General features: G+C 27.7%; 2 protein-coding genes across 2 annotated transcripts; one reads left to right on the forward strand and one right to left on the reverse strand.

The window, feature by feature from the left end:
• Window positions 1-102: 102 nt before the first annotated feature.
• Window positions 103-7,401, forward strand: LOC117177727 (protein-lysine methyltransferase METTL21D-like). The gene is given in 4 exon segments (XM_033368622.1): window positions 103-311; window positions 313-494; window positions 4,459-4,648; window positions 7,129-7,401. Coding segments are annotated over 4 exon segments (657 nt in total). The 5' UTR covers window positions 103-248; the 3' UTR covers window positions 7,351-7,401.
• On the reverse strand, window positions 7,311-23,308 carry LOC117177725 (cell division cycle 5-like protein). The gene is made up of 7 exons (XM_033368619.1): window positions 23,118-23,308; window positions 19,185-20,253; window positions 13,615-13,874; window positions 11,105-11,276; window positions 8,175-8,560; window positions 7,859-8,032; window positions 7,311-7,748 (listed from the first exon to the last, which is right to left on the reverse strand). The coding sequence occupies exons 1-7, from the start codon at window positions 23,160-23,162 to the stop codon at window positions 7,461-7,463; spliced, it is 2,394 nt and encodes a 797-aa protein (XP_033224510.1). The 5' UTR covers window positions 23,163-23,308; the 3' UTR covers window positions 7,311-7,460.
• Window positions 23,309-24,142: the final 834 nt, after the last annotated feature.

The raw sequence follows: 24,142 nt of genomic DNA on the forward strand, positions 1-24,142 counted from the left end.
GATTTGTTTTAAAAAAGGTTTTCAACCTAACCTAACATAACCTAACCTAAATCTTTAAAACCCTTTAAAACTTGACATCCTTGACATGATAGGTCTATGCAGGCGTAAGCAAATAAAATGAAAACAGTGCATGCTCATGCATTTGTTTTTAAGTATTTTAGACGATCGTTAGTCATTTATTGTCACTTTCTTCAAGAAAAGGACATTGCAGAACTTCAGTTCTATTAATTTATATTTTCGTGTATAAAATGAGTGAAATGACGTTGAATAATGATGTATTTACAAGAGAATTAGAGTTGGAAAGTTGTAACGAAACTCTTAACTTTGTATCAACAAACAATTGGCGATGTTAGTTGCGTCGTTTGGGATGCTGCTATTGTTTTAGCGAAATATCTTGACTTTTCTTGTAGAAATAATAATTGGTTGAATGGAAAAAAAGTTTTGGAACTTGGAGCAGGAATCGGGTCTGTTGGAATGACTGCCGCTTGTTTTGGGTAATTTATATCAATATTCCAAACAAACTACATATTTATTAATAAGTACAACTAAAATTATTAAAAAATGGAGACAAATTAATTAGCTTTGAAGTCATTATTACAGCTATTCAAGGTGTCCTAAAATAGTCAAAAATCTGCTTTGAAATTTTTTGTTTCAAAACGTACATGCCAGAAATCTTTCTTCCGAATATAAAAAACATTAAGTTTGTTAAAAAAAATTCTGTAAGAACAAATTAAACTTATTGTGTTTAAAAAATGTTTAAAAACAATAAAAACGCAGCTTCCAGAAATCTTTATTCCGAATATAAAAACACTAAATTTGTTTGAAAAAGTATCAATTTTGTATAAACAAATTAAACTTATTTTGTTTAAAAATTTTTGTTTAAAAACAATAAAAATGTACACTCAAGAAATATTTTTTCCAAATATAAAAACGTTGAACTTCTTTTCAAAAATATCAATTGTCTATAAACAACTTGCTTTTTTTTGCTTAAAAATGTCTATTTCAAAACAACAAAAACGTACATTCCAGAAATATACCAATTTTTTATAAACAACTTGAACTTTTTTGCTTAAAATTTGTTGTTTGAAACGCACATTCCAAAAATCTTTCTTCCAGATGAAAAAAATTGAATTTGTTAAAAAAATATCAATTGTTTTAGAGAAATTAAATTTCTTTTGTTTACAATTTTTTGTTTAAAAACGTAAATTCCATCAATCTTTCTTCCGTATATGAAAACATTGCTTTAAAAAAAAATATCAATTATTTATAAACAAATAAAATTTCTTTTGATTAAAAACGTAGATTTCAGATATCTTTCTTCCGAATATAAAAACATGGAATCAACAAAAAACATCAATCGTTTATAAACAAATTGAACTTTATTAAAAAAATAGAAATTACTATTTTTTTAATAGACGTTAGTCGCACTAAAATATTGGAAAAATCTTTTTTAACACAAGCACTATTCAAAAATTAATTTTACAACGAATTTGATTTATGGTGGCCTACTTGGGATAATTTTACGTCAATAAAAAATTCAAACTCGAATGAAAAAAACTGGTAAGCAGAAAATTCCAGTCCAAGCAGATTTTGACTATGCTAGACCAATACTACAATGCTATATAAGTCTCTTTTTTGGTTCGGAACACTTTTTTTGTTGTGTGCCTGTCTAATAATTGTTAGGTAATGTCTGAATATTATATTATTATTAATATAATATTAATACCTAAATTTAAAAAATGTAATTTTGTAGAGTTTTAACATTGTGACTCTTTAGAATTAGTTTATTTTTCTTTAATTCAGTATAGGAATAGAAATCACTTTTATGTTCTTTAAAGTTAAATATTAAAAAATTTATTGTTTCTTTATAAGTAAGCAATTTTTGAATTAGGCATTGCTAACTGAATGGGATCACTTGAAGCTTTAAAATGTAACATTGTGCAATTTCAACTTGAAATATTCAAAATTTAGAAGAGTTAAAAATCGAAATCATTGAAACTTGAATGATGTCATATGTTAAGTGACATCTAAAGTCGCTGGATAAGGTTTTCCATTGAAAATTAGACAAATTTCCGATCAAAAAATAAAATTTTCTTTTCCCGATCTAATGGCCTTTTTTGTACTGTAATGTACATGACAGTACAATTATTATAGTACATTGCAGTACCATTTTACTATATTGTTATATTTCACTGACAATAAGACGCTTAAAGTTTCTGTATTTTTTTCTCGACCTCTATTAACTTTTTAGAAACATTCCTTCAACGGGTGAATAGGGATATTTAAAGACTACATTCTGGATAGGACTAAGCCGACTTTAATTGCTAGCTCCTTGTACATGCAGGGCTGCCATAGTCACTTAAGCAACTTAAAAAAAAAATTGCCAATTTAGTCACATTAATCTATTTTATTTTAGATTTAATGTAAAAAATTCAATTAATTTATAAAATTTATAGTAATCTATGGTATGAAAATGATATTTAATATCAGAATTCACACTCTTTCCCCTTTAATCTTTTTGTCCCCATTTTCGAAAAGCTTCTCCTTTTTCCTGTTTTTGCTTGAACGCGAACCGAATTAGTAGATCACAATAAGAAAATATAAATATTTCTGGCTGAAAGTTAATTTCTTTTTGGTTGAAAATTGATCTTTTTGATGAACATTCGTCTTTTTTAATAGAAAATTCATCTTTTTGATAGAAAAGTCATTTTTCATAGTTTAAAATTCGACTGTTTGGTAGAACAATCAACTTTTTTTGGTTTCAGTCTAATTTCTCTTGTTGGAAATTTCAACCATTTGATTCAGTTCAACTATTTGGTTAAAGGTTTGTTGAAAAAGTGTTTTTTTTTTACTTGAAAGTGCAACTATTTGGTTTTAAATGTAACTGTTTAGTATAAAATTCATTTTTTGTAGCTAAAAATGTAACTATTTGGTGAAAAATGCCTTTTTTTGTTGAAAATCCATATTTTCTGATATTAAAAGGTAAATGTCTTCGAAAACGCTCGATTTTTGTCTAAAATCTCAACTCTTTTGATGAAAATTTATCTCGTTCGATATAAAAAAAAAATTATTTTTTGTATAATTCAACTCCTTAATTAAAAATTTCGTTTTCATAGTATATAATTAATTTTTTTGTGTAAAATACATCTCTGTTCTGGTAAAAATTACATCTATTTTGGTTAAAAATGCAATTATTTGATTGGAAATTAATAATCAGTTCTGGTTGATGATTCAACTATTTTGTTAGGAAAATAATCTTTGTAGATAGAGATTTATCATATTTATTTGAATTTCATCTTTTTAATTGAAATTTTAACAATGCACTTTGTTGAAAATTCGTTTAAATTTTTTAATTAACTTTTATAACTGAAAATTTACCTATTCCATTTTTGATTGAAATTACATCTTTTTTTAGTGGAAATTTCAACCATTTGTTTCAAAATTCGTATTTCATTTAGAAAATTCAACTATTTGGTTAAAAATTCATGTATTTTGTTGAAGATTCTTCTTTTTCGATAGAAAATTATCTTCTTGGCTTATAAATTATTTTTTTGGGTAAAATATAATACATCTCATTCAAAGTTTATATTTTCGGGGTAAAACGATAAATGCTTAGTGGAAAAGGTTGAAAATTAAGAATCCATTTTGGTCTACTTGGTTAATCCTTTTTGGTTTAGAATTTATCTCTTTTTATCGAAAATTTAACTATTAAGTCGAAAATTTATGTATTTTGTCGAAAATTTGCGTTGTTTCATCAGAAAATTAATCTTCCTGTTTGAATATTAATCTTTTTGGTTGAAAATTTCTCTATTTGGTTGAAATTGCAATATATTTACTTGGAAGGTTAGAAACTTGAAGCATTTAATTTTGAATTAAATATTTTACCCACATTCATTTTATTTAAAAGAATCAACTAACCAATTGTTTCTCTATTTTCTTGAAAAATCACCCCATTTATTCTTTTTTCCCGAGCATTTTAGACTTAATTCTGCAACATTGAAATTAAAATTATTTAAATTGCTAATTTTTTGGTTTTCTAGTCCCTATTGTAAAATGCGAAACATCGAAATATAAATACGGCACTTAAGTTTCAAAGATTTATTGAACTTGTTATAAAATGAATTATGTTCAATTTTCCTGAAAATTACTTGTAAATTACTCAAATTAGTCACTTTTCTCAAGTGCATTTGTGTGTGGCAGCCCTGTGCAAATGGAAATTTCCGACAGGTTGTGGTATTCTATAATCTCTTCGACATTTAAAGACCAAAAACAAAAAATTTATTAAACCCTTTCTGAAGAAACAGTTTCTCCTAAAAATGGGTTTTAATTTAAAATTAAACCTTACCTTATTTGGTTTGTTTAAAATAAGAAACATTGCATTTCTTCATTTTGATGATTTTGTTTGCAAAAGGTAATTTAACAATACAATTTTTATGAAACGAAAGTATAAATTTTCAGAGCTGATGTCTTAATGACTGACTTAGAAAAGGCAATGCCAATGCTGAATAAAAACGCGAAATTAAATCAAAGCCACTGGAAGAAATCAAACGGGTCTGTAGAGACAGAAGTGCTCGAATGGGGAAAAGATTTGCCAAAAAATTTCACTCCTGAGCTTGTACTTTTAACTGACTGTGTTTACTATGAAGAGGTCAGTTCAACATATTCAAATCGTTAACCATCCCATTTTATGACACGGTAGGACTGAACAAAGTCAAATGCTAATGGGATTATTTTTTTAAATCAGATTTCAAGACAATTCTAGATAAAAATTATAATAAGCGATAAGACCCTTTTTTAAAAAGTCGATTTTTGTGTTTTATTAATTTGATTTGAACAAATTTCCCTGAAAATATTGCCGAATTTCTTTTCTTTAATGTTTTTTTTTCTGAATTTCTATCATTCCACGAACATTTGTAGATAAAATTAAAAATAATCAATCGGGCCATTTTTAAATAGTCGATTTTTAAATTTGATTCGAAATGGCCCAAATTCTTAGGTGTATTCTATATTCCGTATGTTATTTTAACTTGAATATTGAGCACAGTAAAATGTTGTGCAACACATAATTAGAGTTTCTGTTTTTTAACACAAGTTTTTGCACTTTGAATTATTTAAATCCAGAAATTGCCTGCTGTCAAAAAAAATTAGATCGATTTTTTTTTAATTTGTCTTCAAATTTTAAGGAAAATTTGTGTACAATACATTAATTAAGTTCTAAAGTCTACTTGAGGATGGCCGTTTTAATCGACGAAATAAATTCCCGGTCATTTCCCGGCTCGCAAACATTTTTCAGGGACAATGAAATTAAAAAAATGGAACACTAAATCTAAAAAATTTTCCACTTGAGGTAATAAAAACTGAGCTGCAAATGAAAGCACTCAAAGTGGAACTGTTAAATTTTGAACTTTTAAAATTGGAAAGTCAATTATTTTCTTTTTAAATAGTTTAAACATCCTTGGAAAGCTTCAAAATTTTATTTTAAAATGTTGAAAGATCTACAGGTTGTAAATTGGTTTTAAATTTAATATTATTTTGGAATTTTTTTCAGAACTTCTAAATATCTGTCAAAATGAATTGAATTTTTTCTACAATAATCACAAATTCCTGCAAATTTTAGAAAATTTCATTACAATTTGAATGTGTAAATAACAATTGAACATTTATTATTTGCAGGCGAAATTTGAATAATTTTAAGAGATATGTAGAAGTTTTGAAAAGATTCAAACGTAATGTAAAACTTGAAATGATAGCCTAATGTAAAACAAATGGTATATTTTCGCATATTTTAAACAAAAAAATTAGATTCCTTTTAAGAATTGTGAAAGGCTTCAAAAGAATAAAAAAATTTTCTTAAGATTCACAGGAAAATTAAAAATAATTTTTCATTTTGGAAAATTATTTTAAGAGAATATTCAAAACTTTTTCAAAGATTTGAACAAAATTTTCAAAAAAGATTGTAGAGGATTTTAAGAAAACTTTCTAAAGTTTGCATTATAATTTTTTATCTTTTTAAAACTCCTAAACATCTCTTAAAATTACTCAAATTTTTTCTACAAATGTTGATTGGTAAATTATATATCAAAATTTCACTTACCAATTAAGCATTTTTCAAATGCAAAAATGAAAAGTGTAACGTTTAAAATTTAAAGGCTTTCAATTTACTATTTAAGGGTTTCAATTTACTTGTCTTAAATAAAAATTGAAATGTTGCTAAATATTCAATAATTAATCTTTTTTTTAATTATAAATTTGAAATTGAATGGGTTAAAAATTGAATATTTTAGATTGAAACAATATTTTAAATGTAATCAAATCCTTTAATTAAGAATATATTATTATGAAGTTATTTTTAAGTTGAAAATAGTTTATAAACTTTCAGTCACGCGTTCACATTTGTTTAATGACTAAGACATTCAAATTGAAACCGTTTAAGTTTTATCGTTAAAATCGGAAAATTCTTAAATTTTGAACTGATTTAAAATCTTTTTGTCAAATCGTTTTTGTTCACTTTTTATTACTTAAAGTACAGATAAATTAAAAAAATTTATTTAATAAATAAAAATGGTTTTTATCAAAAATTTTCAACATCAAAGGTTTTTATTTGTTCAAGTGTTTAAGAAAGCGTTTAAAAATTCTTTAAATTAAAAATATAAGTTTAGAAATAAAAATGTTAAATGGACCATTTTTTAAGTAAAAGTTTTTGAAGTACGCATTCCGCATTGTAAGCTAAATAATAGCATAATTGAAAAACATAACAATTCCACTAATTATAGAAAAACTGCTGAAATCGAATGTGGACAGATTTTTCTTCTACAAATTTGTAAAATTCCCGCTAAAAAAAATTCACTGTCATGTCCCGGTTTCCCGGTCCAGCGGCCATCCTGAATTTGTTCTCAAGGGGGCCCACCGATAATTTTAAATTTCATCTTTAAATGTTGTCAGAATAGCAGAGAACTACCATCAATAAAAAGTGAATCAATCCAGTGAAAGAAAAAATTTTATACAAAATCGATTATATCTTTTCAGGGAAATTTTGGCATTAGCGTCCAAATTTCATTTATATTTAGTTCAGTCGCACCGTCTAGAATTTATCTTCCCTTAAATCTCACATTTAATCATATTTTCTAGTCTACAACACCACTGATGGAAACACTAGAAAACCTTTGTACCAATAATGGAACCTACGTCCTAATGTCTCAAGAAAAGAGGGACACCCCAGTTCAGGTCAAAGTGTGGAGCAGCTTCAAAAAATCGCTCGAAGAAAGATTGAAAGTTACATCAATTCCATTAAACCAGCAACACCCTGTATATTCTAGTTCAGACATAGATTTATTGAAAATCACAAAGTGATAATGTCTCAGATTAACAAATAAATCACAATAAGTTTGCAATTCTTTCAAACGATGGAAATATTTAATACCTCACGAAATTATAACGTAAAATATAAAACAGCGATAAATTTAAACATTAGTATTAGCATCGTATATATCTTCTGTTCTTTCAGGAACAGGATCTTCCCTTTGAGTAATATTTTCACGCAGTAGCTCTTGCAAATGCGAATACTTGGCCTGTAAATGTTTTTCCCGTTCCTTTTGTCGGTTGACGTCCTCAACGAGTGCATTTATTCTCCTGGGCAAAGCCGCTTCTTCCTGTGCCTTGAGAAATTTAAAAGTCGATAATTCAAGTCTCAGTTGTTCAATTTGAGTCCATGTGTCGTTGAACTGCTTCGACAAGGCTTGTGCGCGACCCTATTTATAAGTAAATTAATTTTATTCTTTAAAAAGTTCTCATATGGCAGTTGGAAACAGTAAAAACAGAGGAAAGATTTTTAAAACTTCTTTTTTTCTCAATTAGTTACCTGATATCCTCCAGTCAAAATCTTTAATTTCTTTTCCATCTTGGCAGCCCGTTTGGCTTCACCGGTCATGAGCATTCGATTTTCTTCCAACTTCCTTTCACAGGCTTCGATCCTATCTTTTTTCGAGACGAGTGTCGCTCGCGTGTATCGTTTTTGCGGCTCAAGATATAAAATCTGAAAATACGGGTTTTAAAGTTTTAAAAATAGTTTCAGTGAAATTTAATGTTTTTTAAAGTTGTTAAGTGGTGTTTTTTCGAAATAAAATCTTTAGAATCTTGGAAAAGAATCCAAGTCGAAAAGGTGTTAATATAAATACCTGTGACAAACATTCGTCCCAAACTGTGGAGTAGGCTTCTAAACTGATGTCTCCGTGGTCCATACCTTTACGAACAACATTCATCTCATTTTCAATCAATTTTTTTGCATGTCCCAATTCCTCTTTTTCAAAGTCGGCATAAGGATGAGAATTTAAAAATGACTGCGCTTGTGCCTGGGCGTTATTTGATCTCTTGTTTGTAGGCATCGGATTTTGAAGAGCATCAAACTGCATCATTGTCACCATTTCTTTCTTAATGAGCTCTTCAGCCCTTTGCAGGTCGTTTAATGAAGAATCAATTGGTCGTAAAATATTGGTATTTACCTCGACTGGCCGAGGTAAATCCCTCTGTATGACCTGAGAACGTCGAGAGAGTTCTCTTTTCCCTGAAAACGGTTATTATTTGTTATTATAATATCAGGCAAATAAGGTTTTCTTTTCGAAATAGTAAAAAAGGGGGATAAATCATATTATTATTATTAACAAATGAAAGCTTTGGGTTTACGTATCAGCTGAGGCACAAAAATCTTTTTAGAAGTTTAAACATTTTTTACTATTTACTTAGAATTTACAACAAATTTCAAGATTTCAAAAGGTTTTTACAAAAACTTCAAGGATTACAAAAGATTTCGCAAAGATTTGTGAGATTTCAGAAAATTTAAATAATCTCTCAAAGGTTCAAAACCCGTAAAGATTTGAGAATAATTAACAAATTTTCGCGAAGATTTCAAGAATTAGATTAACTATTTTTTAATTCTGGAGTTTTTGCGTTTCGCGGCCTTTGAAATAGGCAAGAGTTTACTTATGCATTTTTTATCCTAAATAATTACTTGGTGCTAGAATACGCAATTTTATATGTATTTGAGCTCAAAAATGTCTTTCAAATGTTTTAAATTAAGTTTTTTCTAAACTCATTGAATTCGAATTTGATCAAAGAACTTCCAAATTCAAGTTGGCTAACCCAACATGGCGAATTAAAAATTTGAAAATGGTTTCAATTTTATGAAAATAGGTATCCCAAGGTTTGGGGTCGCTTAATTCAAATATATAATAATAGAATTTTTAAATTTAAAATGGCTGATCTAATACGTGAATTAAGAATCTGAAAATATGTCTCTTGAAGATTTAAAATGACAATTTAAAATTTAAAGTTCTACAAGTTTGAAGAATTAAAATGTTAAATTCTTAAATTTCGAAAATACATGTAGGATTGAAAATTATTCAATTTTTAAGATTTATGTTTTAGAAGTATATACATTTGAATGTTTTTTTTTCTAGTTCACTTTTAAAGATTTATCTTTGAAAATTATGAATATTTATAATAAAAGAATTAAATATTTTATTTTATTTAAATAATCAAGTGGAAACTTTTAAATTAAAAATTCTCCTGTGTTTAAAATTGATTATTTTTTAATTTAGGACATTTACAATTATAATTTTGTAATTTTTATGATTTACATTTTAAATTCCTTCAATTTCAAATGTGTATTAAAGAATGAAAACTCTTGTACCTTGACAAAATTTAAGCATTTTATTATAAATCTTTAAAATTTGATAAAATGCTATTTTAAATTTTCATGGGACATATTTTCAGATTCTTAATTCACGTATTATATCAGCCCTTTTGAATTTAGAAATTCTATTATTATACATTTGAATTAAGCTCCCCAAACCTTGGGATACCCATTTTCATGAAATTGAGGTCTTTTCAAATTTTTAATTCGCCATGTTGGATAAGCCAACTTGAATTTGGAAATTCTTGGATCAAATACCAACTTAGCTATCCAAAAAACTTCAGAATACTTATTTTCATGGAAATCGAATCACTAATGCAGATTCTGAAAAATTAACGATGAATTCAGAAAAGAAAATTTTTTTAAACTTGAAAGAGATTTTTAAGCTCAAATACTTTAAAAAATTGTCTTTTCTAGCACCATTAAATTAGTTAGGATCCAATCGATCAGTAAATTTGGAAAATCATAAGAATATTCTTTTTTAAAAGCTTTCGTGAGATTCTTGAAATCTTCGCGAAAATTTGTTAATTATTCTCAAATCTTTAAGGTTTTTTAACCTTTGAGAAATCATTCAAATTTTCTGAAATCTCACAAATCTTTGCTTAGAAGTTGCTAAGTTTGAGAAGGATATTCAAAACCAAGATTTAAAAAAATGTTGATGTACTTTTTAAAAGTATGCCTCAAACATTGTTTTTCTTTCATACAGATTGTTAGCTTATTGCTTTTAAAAATTTACAATTCAAAGTTGTACAAATTTGAAGAATTAAAATTTTTAATTATTGAACTTCAAAAATACATGTAGAATTGAAAATTATTCAATTTTCAACATTTATGTTTTAAAAGTACCTATACAAATTTAAACGTTTTTTAGAGATAGTTCAATTTTAAAGATTTACTTTTGAAAATGCTTTAATTCTGAATATTTGAAATTAAAGACTTCAACATTTAATTTAATTTACACGATTCTGAATAATAAAACTAACATCGTTGATTTAATTTTTTGCAAACTATTATATTACGTGCGATTACACGACGTGTCATGACAGAAAATAAAATACTGACTCTAATAGTTGAAAATATTAAATTAAAAAGTTCTTTTAGGGGATTATTCACGATTACTCCCTTTAAAGACAATAAAAAATACAATAAAAGTTCGGAAAACTTTAACCAGTTTCATATTATTTATGTTCAAGAAAAAAAATAGCGGGCAACTTTTAAACTTTAAATTCTTTTGTGTTCAAGAACAATAAACTAAAAATCGATATTAAAGAAAAATAATTCGTGAGGAATACTTTTAAAAAGTACCAAATTTTAAAGCAATTCGAAAAATATTTGCAAATATATTACACGAGGAAGCAAAAGTTACCTTTATATCGAGAAATACCAATTTGAAATTTAGTCTCAAAATCAACTCACTTTGTTCAAGAATTTCCTGCTGCTTTCGGGCATCAATGTCAGCTTGATCTTCAACGACATCATTTGCAGAGATCATGCTATTCTCATCTGTTTCTTCTTCAGGAACGACTATTTCATAGTCATTCCGCGGTGTTGGCAACGTCCTGAGACCTGCCCACAACTGTTCCTTTACCTATAAATTAATAGATCAATTTGATATTTGTAGTACAATTTTTGAAGATGATTTAATTTAATTTTAAACAGGGTGTCTACTCAAATCTTGGAAGGAAATTTCCTGACAATTCCGGAGTTTTTTTTGCAGGTATCGCAAGTTTTTTGCAGGTATAATTTTTCACAGTACAGAGCCATTCAAATAAGTTGCATTTTTTACAAAAATTAACTCTGAATATGTATACAGTTTCACGAGTTTATAGTGAATAATTTTTTTCTTTTCAAGTTTTTAGGGATTTAATTAATATGTTTCATTTAGAAAGCGTTGACAACTTATATAACAAGATATTCTTAAATATATAAGAACCATTCTGTTAATTAAACAATTAAGTAATACTGAATACATGAAAATTCATTTCTTGAATTTGTCTCTAAAGTACCAAATACTTGAATTTCAACTAAAAAGATTAATTTTTAAACAAATAGTTGAATTTTGAACTGAAAAAGACCAGTTTTCAACCAAAAATGGAATAGTTAAATTTTCAGTTAACATAAGTAATTTCTCACCAGAATGAGCAAACTTTCAACCAAACTGATGAAGTTTCAATTAAAATGATAAATCTTCAACTGCAAAAGGAACATTTTTAACCAAAAAGGTGAATTTTTAACAAAAGAGTTTAACTTCTAACCAAGCAGTTTTAAGTTTTAAAAAGAAAAATCAATTTTTAACCACGAATGGAAAAGTTAAATTATCAGTTAAAAAAAAAATTAATTTTCAACCAACAAAAAAATAAAACAATTTCCAATCAAAGTGATGAACTTTCAAAGATAATGATGAATCTTTAATTGAAATACTTAGATTTTAAACCAAAAAATGAATTTTTAAATGAAATAAATGATGGAATATTTAACCGGTTTAGTTAATTTTGAAACCAAAAAAATAAATTTATAATTAAAATTATGAATTTTTAATTGGAATACTTGACTTTTTAAAGAAAAAGTACAATTTTCAAACAAGAAGATAATTTTCTAACAAAAAAAATGATTTCTTAACAACATACATGCATTTTCAACGAAATAGTTCAATTTTGAACTAAGCAATATCAATTTTCAGCCAAAAATGGAAGTTAAATTTTCAGTTAAAAAAATATATAATTTTCAACAAAATTGATACATTTTTAAACTAAAATGATGAATCTTGTGGAACAGTTGAATTTTGAACCAAAAATATGAATTTTTAACTAAAACTATGAATAATTAACTGCAGTAGTTAAATTTTCAACCGAGAATATTAATTTCTACCAAAAAAGACTAATTTTTAACAATGTATATGAATTTTAAATTAAAAAGGATAAATTGTCAACAAGAAATTGAATAGTAAAATTTGTAGTTAAAAATTACTAATGTTTCACCTAATAGATGCATTTTCAACTAAAATGCTAGAATATCCAATTATAATAGTTAGTTCAATTTTCAGATAAAAAAAAATTTAACCAAAAGAAAACTAATTTGTTCTAAAAAGTTCAATTTTCAAACAAAGCGATGAATTTTCAGCTAAAAAGACGTATCTTCAACTGAAATATTTGAACTTTAAACCAGAAAAGTGAATGCTCGATAAACAAATTAATTTCTACCAAAAAAATAGGATTTTGCAACTAAACAATATAATTTTTCAAATGAAAATTGAAAAGTTCAATTTTCACTTAAAAAACTTAACTTTCAGCCAATGAAAAAACGAATTTTTAACAAAATAGCTCAGTTTTGAACCAAATAGATGAATTTTCAATGAAAATGATGAACCTTCATTAAAAAAATTATTTTTAAAAAAGGGTTTAACTTTTAACCAAGTAATACAATTTTCATTAAAAAAAAAAGATGAATTTTGAACTAAAAATATAAACATGATGTATTATAAACATAAATATAATATGATTTGAATTTTTAACCATGAAAGATTTTTCTGCCAAGAGAGGAAATATTGCCAATAAACTAATAATTACCCAACAAAATACATGCAGTTTCAACGAGATACTTGAATTTTCACCTAAAAACGATCACTTTTTAACCAAAAATTAAATAGTTAAATTTTCAGTTAAAAAAATTAATTTGAAACAGAAAAAAAAAACTAATTTTCAATAGAATAGTCAAATACAGTAATATAAAGCTATTTTTATAAATGAAGAATCATGGCTATTGAATTTTATATTGTAATTTTTAAAAATAATTAAGCACGCTCGTGAAAAATTTTTCGACTTAAAAAAAAATATATATCCCTAACAATTCCTGGTTATATAGATAGGGTAAACACCCTGTCCAAAGTTCAAATTCTAAAGTAAATTAGATGCTTCTATTATTCTCGCCTGTTTCTTAAGAGCAGGCGTTTCGGATCCTTCCAAGGCATCTTCGGAATTTATGTTGAGTTTGTCTCGAACTGGAGTCGGTGCTAGAACACCGTTTTGAGTTCGGACAGATCCTGGCGTATTAAAAGAAGCAATTGGCGTCCCATCGCTTCTTTGTGATCGGAATGGCGTCGCAAGTATCGTGTTTGGCGTTACGACAGCATTTGAAGAAGGCACAACTCCAGTGAAGTCGGAATTTATGAGTGGGGTATTTAAGCCTCCTGTTAAAATAAAATTGGGACACCAATTAAACTAGATCATCAAGTAAAGTGATTATCAAGTAAACATGGAACTTGGAAAAAGTCCATAAAAAGTCGCATCAAACTTTTAAAGATAATGAAAAGAAGCTGTGTAAGACACTGAATGTCTGAAATAACAACTTTATTTCTTTCGGAATATATTCTCATTAATTTTCAAATAATCTTTGCACAATCAAAATAAAGTTTAATGTTGAAACAATTTTTTGAAAATATTAATTTATTTTGAAGAATGACAAACCTGGGTTTAGAATATTTATTTCAACTTGGATTATTTTCAAATGAGAGAAGTTTATAATTTACATTAATTTCGAACTTCAGGAAGATTAATTTGGAACACTTCAATAATTCAGGTTTTAAATTTGAGACTGTACAATTTAAATTGGAATTTATTAATTTTTTACTAACTTAAACCTCACAGCCCACAATGCTAGCTCTTAAAGCAAGAAAAATAGGATGATTTTTCACGAAAACAGGACAATAATAGAAGAATACATGTATTTAATTAGCATTAATATATAAATACAATATTGAATTTGAGAGACAACGAATTAAATTCCTAAGATTTAGAGTATAAATATATTGAATTTTCAACAAAGTAGGTAAATTTTCAAACCAAAAAAGTTAATCCGCAAACAAAATAGTTTAATCTTTAACAAAAAAGATCATTTTCAATAAAAAATATGAATTTTCAACCAAAAAAGTTCATTCTCAACCGAAAAAGTGGATTTTTTTAACAAAAAAATTACTTTTCAATAAAAGAATATAATTTTTGAACACATGGTTGAATTTTCAAATAAAAGAGATTAAATTTCAACCAAAAACAGTTGCATTTTCAAATAAGTACTTGAATTTTCAAGTCGAAAAGAAAAATTTTTTAGAAGACAGTCGAATTATCAGTCTAAATTTTTAACTATACTCTTAAATTTTCAATCGAAAAGGATGAATTTTCTATCCAGAGGCGAATGCGTAACAAAACTGTTAAATTTTCGACAAAAAATATAAATTTTCAAACGAAATAATTAACTTTTTATCCAAACACTAAAATTTGTAATCAAAAAGTTTCTTGAATATAAGAGAAAAGGAGGAATTCTTTAAAGAGGGGGAACAATGGGAATAAGGGAAAGAATGTGAAGACTGTAATTTAATTTAAAATGAATCGATGTTAAACGTTTTCGACTCATAGGTGTCCATCTGTTAAGGCTTGCAATTTAAAAGAAAATAAAACTGAATACTGATTCACGAAATTAAAAATTGTTCAATTTTAAATGTTTCATTGTCAATAAAATTGGAACTAACCATCCATAATACTAAATACATTACGTTTCTAATTGCAAATTATGCTAAACCAATTAGAAAACATCACACTTCTTATTGTACCAAAAGAATTTTTTTTAGACATCATCTTTACTAATTCCAATACTAATGAACCAGAAATACTTATGCACTACCAAAAAGTCATATTGAGTTTGACAAATCAACGGCAGTTGAAATCAATTTGACATAATTTTTTGTTTGCTATCATGTTAGCACTTTAATTTAAATTATTCAATCAGTTGGTTTCACACCAAATTGGCGTTCTCAAGCAACGTTGTCGAATTATATGTCAATTTTTCTTAAAAAGTTGAATTAACACTTCAAAATTATAATAATAGTACATTAATCGATGATGAGTTTTTATTTGATTAATTTTTATGACAGAAAATCCCTTCTACATCTTCATACATTTTTTGATGAAATATTTTGGATTTATGAACAGAAATCTCCTATTTATATGATACACAAGGTAGGAAAAATGTCTCATGTTTGCCAAATTAGTCCTTAACTAATTTTTCATTTTCCTGGATCATTAAGAATCAAGTACCAGCATTTTAATCTTGTAATACTTTTAACATAGAATCTTTTATAAACATAATAAAACAGTATTTCAGATACTAATTTAAAATTTTCAAATTGATTAATTTATTTTTAACAAAAAATGCATTTTCTACTATAAAAGATGTTTTTTTTAACGTAAGAGGTGAATTTGTAATCTAAAAAGATCAATATCCAACAAAAAATGTAAAAGATTATATTTCAATCAAAGAAGGTGAAATTTATACAAAAAAAAAAGAAATTTTAAACCAAAAAGACGCATTTTCAACAAATAAAGATTTTTCACTCAAGAAAGAAATGAAAGTTTATCTAAATTGTTGAATCTTTAATCCAAAAGACGAATTTTCTCTAAAAAAATTGAATTTTCAAACCAAAAAATGACTTCAGGAAAAATTAATTTTCCACGAAACTGATGCTATTTCACACAACAAACATGAAATTTCAAACCAAGAAAATGATTTTTTGTACCAAAAAGGGGAATTTTCAACTAAAAATATAAATCTGAAAAAAATGAAAAGTTACATTTTCAGTTAAAAAATTAATTAAAAAAAGGCTTTTCGACTAAACAGTTAAATTTTCAACCAAAGACATAAGCCTTCAATTAAAAAAATTAATTCTTTAACAGTGCACTTCAACTTTTACTCAAGTAGTTGAATTCTCAATTAAAAAAGATAATTTTTTTAACAAAAGAGTTAAACATTCAACAAAAGAGATGAATTTTAAACTGAAAATATAAATCTTCAAGGAAAAAAAATATTTCTTAATAAAGTGATTCAACCAAATCTTTCAAACAAAATAGTTGAATATTCAAGCAAAGAAGAATAATGTTTAACCAAAAAGTTGTATTTTCATACGAAAAAGATACTTCTACTAAGACAGATGAATTTTTATATCAAAAAGATAAATTCTCAAAAAAATAGTTGAATTTTCTGTTAAAAAAGAATTCAGTTGACCTTTCAAGATAAAAATTTGAATTTTCAAACAAGAAATAAGTTTCTACGAAAAAAATTGAATTTTCAATCCAAAAACACGAATTGTTTTCAACGGAAAAAGATGCATTTTTAACAAAATACTTGAATTCTCTAACAGATATTTACAATTTTATCCAAAAAAGATGAAATTTGTACTAAGACAGATGAATGTTTAATGAAAAACGACAAATTTGTTAAAAGTGGCACTTTCATCCAGAAAATATTTCAGTTCATTTTTTAACAGCAAAATATAAAATTTAAACCAAAAGTAAAATTTCTACGAAATAGTTAAATTTGTAACAAAACAGTAAATGTTCAACCAAAAAGTATGACTTCAACAAAATAGTTCAATTTTTAACCAAACAGTTACATCTTTATCCAAAAAAGATTTCATTTCTCTTTTCAACACCAAAATATTAAATTTAAACAAAATGTATATTTTCTACGAAATAGTTCAATTAAAAAAAAAAAAAACAGGAGAATTTTCAACAAAAAAGTATGACTTTTCAAATAAAATTATTGAATTTTACACCGAACAGTTACATTGTTATCCAAATATATAAATTTCTGCTAAACCAGGTGAATTTTAAAATAAAAAATCTGCTGCCTTGTGGGCACATTCTCAAAGCGCGCTGCACTCGCAAATTTGAGCGCGTCTAGGACCGCGACTGTTGGTTCTCGCGCTTCGTGCCCGATAATGCATTTACCCCGCGCTACACGCTCGATCTTTCTGCATAGACTCTTTAAAACTAAAGGTGAAAACATCGACAACAGTAATTTGGTTATTGTGAATTCTCATTTGTTAAAGCTCCTTCGGCTTTAAAGAACACATTCTTATCACGTATCTCGTGCATCGCACTCGAGTTTATCCCTAAAATTTTATATCATTCCCATAAAGGTATATTATTCTAATTCGTAACTTGCCTTGGTATTAAAACAGATGAAGTTTCATTGTCCTGTTTAAAAAAAATGCGCATTCTTTAAAAAAAATTGTTATTAAACCTTTTATTGCAATTTTTGCCGTTTTTCCATACACTGAATTTGCTCATTTCCAATGTTTTCTTTATGATTTAAACTTGACACATACGGTCTACTGATCAGCCTTACCGTTTTCAACTTCTAAATTATGTGTATATGTACACACACACACACATCTTTTTTTGTTTGAAAATGCATTATTATATTTCAGAATATTTAAAATACTGTGAAAATGTTGCATGGAAAAACGTTACTTTTGAATTTTCCATTATTTTTAATGCTGTCAAAATTTAATTCTTGACATGTCAAGAAAATTCAAAAAGTTGTCATGATAATCTTCTAGGGCATTTAGAAATCAAACTTTTTCTTCTCTTGCCATTTTTTCATATCGTCCGTTAATTGGATTAAAAGGTTCATTTTCGTGTGCTTTTTGGAATTTTGTAAATGCTTTCCCTCTAATAATTTTTAATTTTATGAAAAATGGCATTAGATAAATTGTTCGACTTCTTAAATACTATAAATGACCATACAGAGAATTCTTGAATTTTGAAAAAATGGTTTCAAAAATATTCAAACGGCTGGCTAACGAATTTGATCTTTAGTTCAGGACACTAAACGAGTGTACCAAAGGCCAATCTAATAGATTAATTTTTTTTTAAGTATCGTGCTCACAGACAGATAGATAGACACACAGATAGACACATTCGTAAAAACCTGTTTTTCGGATTCAGGGGGTCTCAAAACGTGGATATTTGACCAAAATTGGGTGGGGGGGGGCAAATTTTACACAAATCTAATACCTTTTCTGGTGAGAATGTAAAAAGACAAACTTTAAAAAAGAGGTTGTATTTTCAACCGAACAGAGTTGCATTTTTATTCAAGAAAGACGAAATTTCTTCTAAAACAGATTTTCACCAAAAAGTATGACTTTTTATCAAGATTGTTGTTCAATTTTCAACAAAACAGTTGCATTTTTTCTAAGAAGAATTCAATATTTTTACTGAAAAAGATGAACATTTAAATAAAAAAGACAAATTTGCAGAAAAAATATTTTCCATCCAATAAAAATTTCAGCTGACTTATCAGCAACAAAATATAAATTTTATACACAAGCTTAATGTTCTATGAAACGACCTGAATTTTTGGCCGAAAAATGCGATTTTTAACAAACCAGTTCAATTTGCAACCAAAAAGAACGTCTTTTCAAGAAAAATGGTTAGATTTTCAACTAAATAATAAAATTTATTACTAAAAAGATAATCTTCAGGAAAAAGTTTTTGCAAATTCGCAAAAACTACGCATACGAGTGCAGGACCCCCTCCCCCTTCAATTATCTCAACCCCTCCTCCCCCTTGAACAGTTACATAATTTAAGTACGGTCCTTTAGGAAAACATCCGGAAAGAGTACGTTTATTGTTGAAATCTAGCATATGAAAAAAAAGAACCATACCTTTCAACGGAGTGTCCACATTTAGCAAGGCCATGACATTCTGAGCTTCTGCAAGCACTCGATCTTGAACAGCTGGTGTCCTCGGAGTTACGGCAGTGTTTGGGGTCAAGGAGTAATCAGCCAGCAAAGTATCAGTTGCATCTCCTTCAGATACGATTTCACGAGCCACCTCCGACGCGCGACCAAGTTTCACAACTTGCTGCAACTCATTATCAGAGATTTGCGGTTCCGGCAAAACCAATTTACTGCGTTTCTTAATAGGCTCCTCGTTATTCAACATTCCCATCGGCATGTCATTCTCCTTTCGCTGTTTCAGTTTCTGCTTGTCTTTTCGTCTTTCAATCATCTCAGCGTCCTGTCTCGATTCTCCGTCTAAATGTTGCTGCCTCAGTCTCGAAAAATCAGCAGCTAATGGATCCACGTGTTCAGTTGAGGTGTCATAAAACCCCGCCGCGGGTTTCTTTTCAAAGGGAATTTCCGTGTTGTAATTCAACTCTCTTTTTCTCTTATTTTTTTGGTTCACGGTGATTCCAGCTGCTCTCAATTCCCTGCGTTTCTGTAAAGCAGCAAGCCTTCTCGCCTCCTCCAACTGCTTCTCGCGGGCCTTGCGTTTCGCCTTTTTTCCTTGCGTATTGGCTAATCTGGCTCTTGCTTCCGACAGCATCTCGAGTTCATCCTCATCCATGTCTTTAGGATCAGGTCGGGCTGGTTTCGTTTCTGGATTCGGATCGATTTCGCCTGGTTTCAGTTTTCGTGGATCGTCCGAAGCATCTTCGCCTTCTTCTTTTCTTTGAGCTTGATCGAGTAAATACTCGTATCTTTCCAGGCACTGTGCGGCAGTTCTTCCGATAATTGGAGCGATGGTTCTCCATTGTGTTGGCATTAATTTTGCAAGATGCAAAAGCTTCTCGTCCTCTTCTCGACTCCACTCCGTCTTTTTAATACTGGGATCTAACCATTCGAACCATCTTGCTTTGCACTGTTTTGCAGATTTTCGATGAAGTAAAGATGCTATCCGACTCCATTGATTTTTGCCATATTTCATCACAGCTGCTTTCAAAATTTCATCCTGGAATATATGAATTATATAGGTATACGAGTTCTTTTCATATATTTTGGAGATCGTACAATTTTGTGTAAAAAATATGATTTTTTTATCATTAAAAACTATTTCTATGACATATGTCCTCTACCAGTAACGTCATTTCTTTAGCGGATCTTGCACATAAAAATGAAAGACTGAACATGAAAAGGCACATAGAATTTGAGGTGAGAAGAAGGGCAATGAGATACGTTTTAGAAATGTTGAGAATTGGGCGAGATAGATTATCTAAGATTTGTCTACCGGATGAAGGCAAAATACAAAGTAATTTAGAACGAGGGGTTACAAGAAAGTCACAACAAGAAATTCAATCTGATTGGGGACAGATCGACAAATTAAAATACTGTCAGTTATACAAAAATTACAAAGAAGGATTTCAAAGGGAGAAATACTGGGATTTAAGGAAGGTAATTGGGGAATTTAAGGAACAGTGGACAAGAATGAGATGTGGGAATGTAGGTTTGTCAGACAATAAAGGGTACATCAATAAATTATGTAGATTGTGTGGAAATTCAACAGAAACTAATAAATATTCTGAAGGAAGAACTGAGCTCTGAGCTCTGAAAATATGCAAAAGAGTGTGTGTAATCAAGAACCTAGATCTTGGGGTTAAGTCGGAAGAAAATAGTGATATCGAGGAGTAACATAGCCTAAGGCAGGAGGAACTGTAATATAGATACAGAAATATGTAATGATTTAATTTTTATCGGCTCATGTAGAAATTCTAAGAGAAAAAATACGTATCTTCGCGTTATTTGATGATTTAAGAAGGCAAAAGATAATTGTAAAAATTGTAAAAGTATACAATGAAAACAATCAATTATTATTATAAAAGACTGCACATGAGATAAATAATAGAATTTAAAAATGTTCATGATTAAATTAATGTATTATTCATCCCTTCAATTCCTGAAAATTTTTTAGAATGTATTTTAATATATTTCTATATATGTAAGTTTGTTTCGAATTATTGAAATTTGAAAGCATACAAATGATTACATATCTGAAAAACTTCCTGGTTTTGCCTCCTTAGACTTATCAGACTTTTTCAGCGTATTTTTATCAGCGGAATGTCGTTCAACGCCGGAAAAACTGTCTACAGAGCGAATCTACTTGATAAAAGGCAGGTTTTACAATTGAAGTTGAAAAATATTTCAAAGACGAAATGTGTTGGTTTTTAGGGAAAATGAGGGGATATTTAATTTTCCGACTTGCGAAACAGAAAATTTCCCCGAAATTATGCATACTTGAATTTTGTTCTTTATTTTGTAAAAAAAAATTATTTATTAAACCTCTTTCTCTTTTTGAGAAGTTCCAAAATTAACAAAATGGCTAAAAAAAAACGTCTAAAAAAATTCCATAAAAATACATCTTGCTCTTTTTCGAGAACTTGCATTGTGTACGATAAAAATTAAAAAATTGTATTTTCAAGAAACAAAAATACAAATACAAATTGTTGCATGCTTTCTTCTAAAAATGTATTTTCGCCATTTTTTTCGTATAGAATGCAAGATACTGCAAAAGAGCAAGAGATATTTTTCATAGGACTTTTTTAGATACACAAAATTTTATTTTAGCATTTTTTATCTATACTTGTTAGCATGAAAAATGAGAAAATTCGATTTTATGAAAAAAATATATCTTCTGGCCACAAAAGTTATGTTGCCCAGATAAAGCTCACAAGATGCCTACCTTATAAAATTAAAAATTCAACAAAAGATAGGCAAACAAGGCAAGCGTGGATTTTTTGAGAAAATCAGAGACGATAAATGTTATATTGAGAATTTCAAAAAAATCGGATTTTTATGAAAAGTATGGCACAAAAGTGAAATATGCATAACTTAGCATATTTTTTGTTACAAATCGGAAAAATACGTAATGCCTCATTTCTTTATAAAAAACAACATATTTCGTCTTCAGAGACATTCTGCGGCTTTAAGAGTACAACCTGCCTGATTTTGAAATTGATTCGATCTACACATTTTCAAGAACTTTTAAAATTTGTCATTGAAAAATTCTGTTCAGACTGACGTTTTATGGAGAAAGGTAATTTAAACATTCAAATTTCCTGAAGTCTTTTTTTTAAATTAAGCGTTTAAGAGGGTTTTTATGATAAAAAAAAGGAAAAGTGAGGAAAAGGAGACTGACGGTTGTCATTTTACAATACATAGATATATTTTGTACTATTTTGAAGATAAAGCGAGATACACAACTGGGAACGATTCAGTTTTGAAACCATTCAATTTTAAACATTTAAATTTACCACAGAAATTAAAAGCACCCGACTCAATTTGTAACAAAACTTTTTTTTTCTAAAGAGAAAAATTAATAATGTCAGAATTTAACGAATTCTAGAATTTCGAACTAAAATATTAAAAATGTTAAATTAATTGTTTGAAAATATTATGTAGGCACGTTTGCGATTACCTACCGAATTATACCGGCTGTGTATTGTTGCAAGTAACACTTAAAGTGAATTCAGTTTGCAACACGTTTCCGAATATGCTAAATTAAACCATGAAAATAAAATCCCCTCTATAATCCAGGTAATATTTTTAAAAACACATATAAGAGTTTTTATTTGAATATAAAGCATAAGAATATTTCAATATTGTTCAGACGATCCAAAGAAAAATGATCAAACATCCTTATTTCTATTTGAGTTATAATTAGTTCTACTAACTATCGAAAATTATCGTAAAAGGAAGAAAAAACAAAAAATTTATTGGCTTATGTGATTCATGTTTTTATTTTTGTGGAAGGCCCGGAAAACGTAACAAACATAATAAAGGAAGCGCAGTGTATTTTGAGGTTATAAATTATAAACTTACCTCCGTGTTCCGCCAAACACCACCCTTTATCATTATTCGCGGCATTTTGACGTGTTTACTTTTATAAAATCAGATAAAACCAATGCAGAACAGCACAAAAATGAAATAAAGTCACTTTGTTGTTAAATTTGCACTTATTCTAACAAAAAATCACATCATGAACTGGTGTCATTGTTAATATACGAATGACAAGAAACGATATACGCATGCGCAAGCATGACGCAAAATGGCCTTATTCCGGAAGACCTATCACCTATATTTTTAATGAAGTAGTTTCCATAAAATAGAAAAAAAATTTAAGGGGCTTCCTTACGAAAAAATATAATATAGGAATATCAGTACAGACCTATAATGATTTTACTGAAAATTTTTCAATATTATGGGAAGTTCTTATATTAATTAATATAGGGAAATTAGTATATAGGAATAAATAATATTGAAATTTATTGAAAGAATTATTGTAAAATTGCGAGATAATCTATAAATCAATTATTTATGTTAGTCATATAAAGTTAACAGAAATTTGGATATTTATGAGAATTAATAAAATTTTATGGAGCACGTTTAGCAATGCATAATGAAATAGAAATCCTACTATTATTTTTTTTGCAAAAAATACATGTTTAAAAAAATCATAATTTTTATGCACTTAAATATGCATAAAAATATGTATATTTATATATAATATGCATATTTCATATGCCTAAAATAAATAATTTATCTACAGATTCTACTTTCTCAAATAATTCTCTCAATATTTGCATATTTTGTTTTTAATATTGATATAATTTGTTATATAACTTTTTCAACCAATTTTTTTGAAGATTATAAGAAATTATTAGAGTAACATCGGAATAAATAATGTAAAAATATTGTGGAAGAATTATTATAAAATGGAGATAAAATATACATTACTTATTTATGCCACTCATATAAAGTTACATAAAAATATGTATATTTATAAGAATTAATAACATTTTAAGGAGCGCGTTTAGCAGTGCATTATTAAATAGAAATTCTATCAT

The sequence above is a fragment of the Belonocnema kinseyi genome, chromosome 8, assembly GCF_010883055.1.
Source record: "Belonocnema kinseyi isolate 2016_QV_RU_SX_M_011 chromosome 8, B_treatae_v1, whole genome shotgun sequence".
Classification (NCBI taxonomy): Eukaryota; Metazoa; Arthropoda; class Insecta; order Hymenoptera; family Cynipidae; genus Belonocnema; species Belonocnema kinseyi.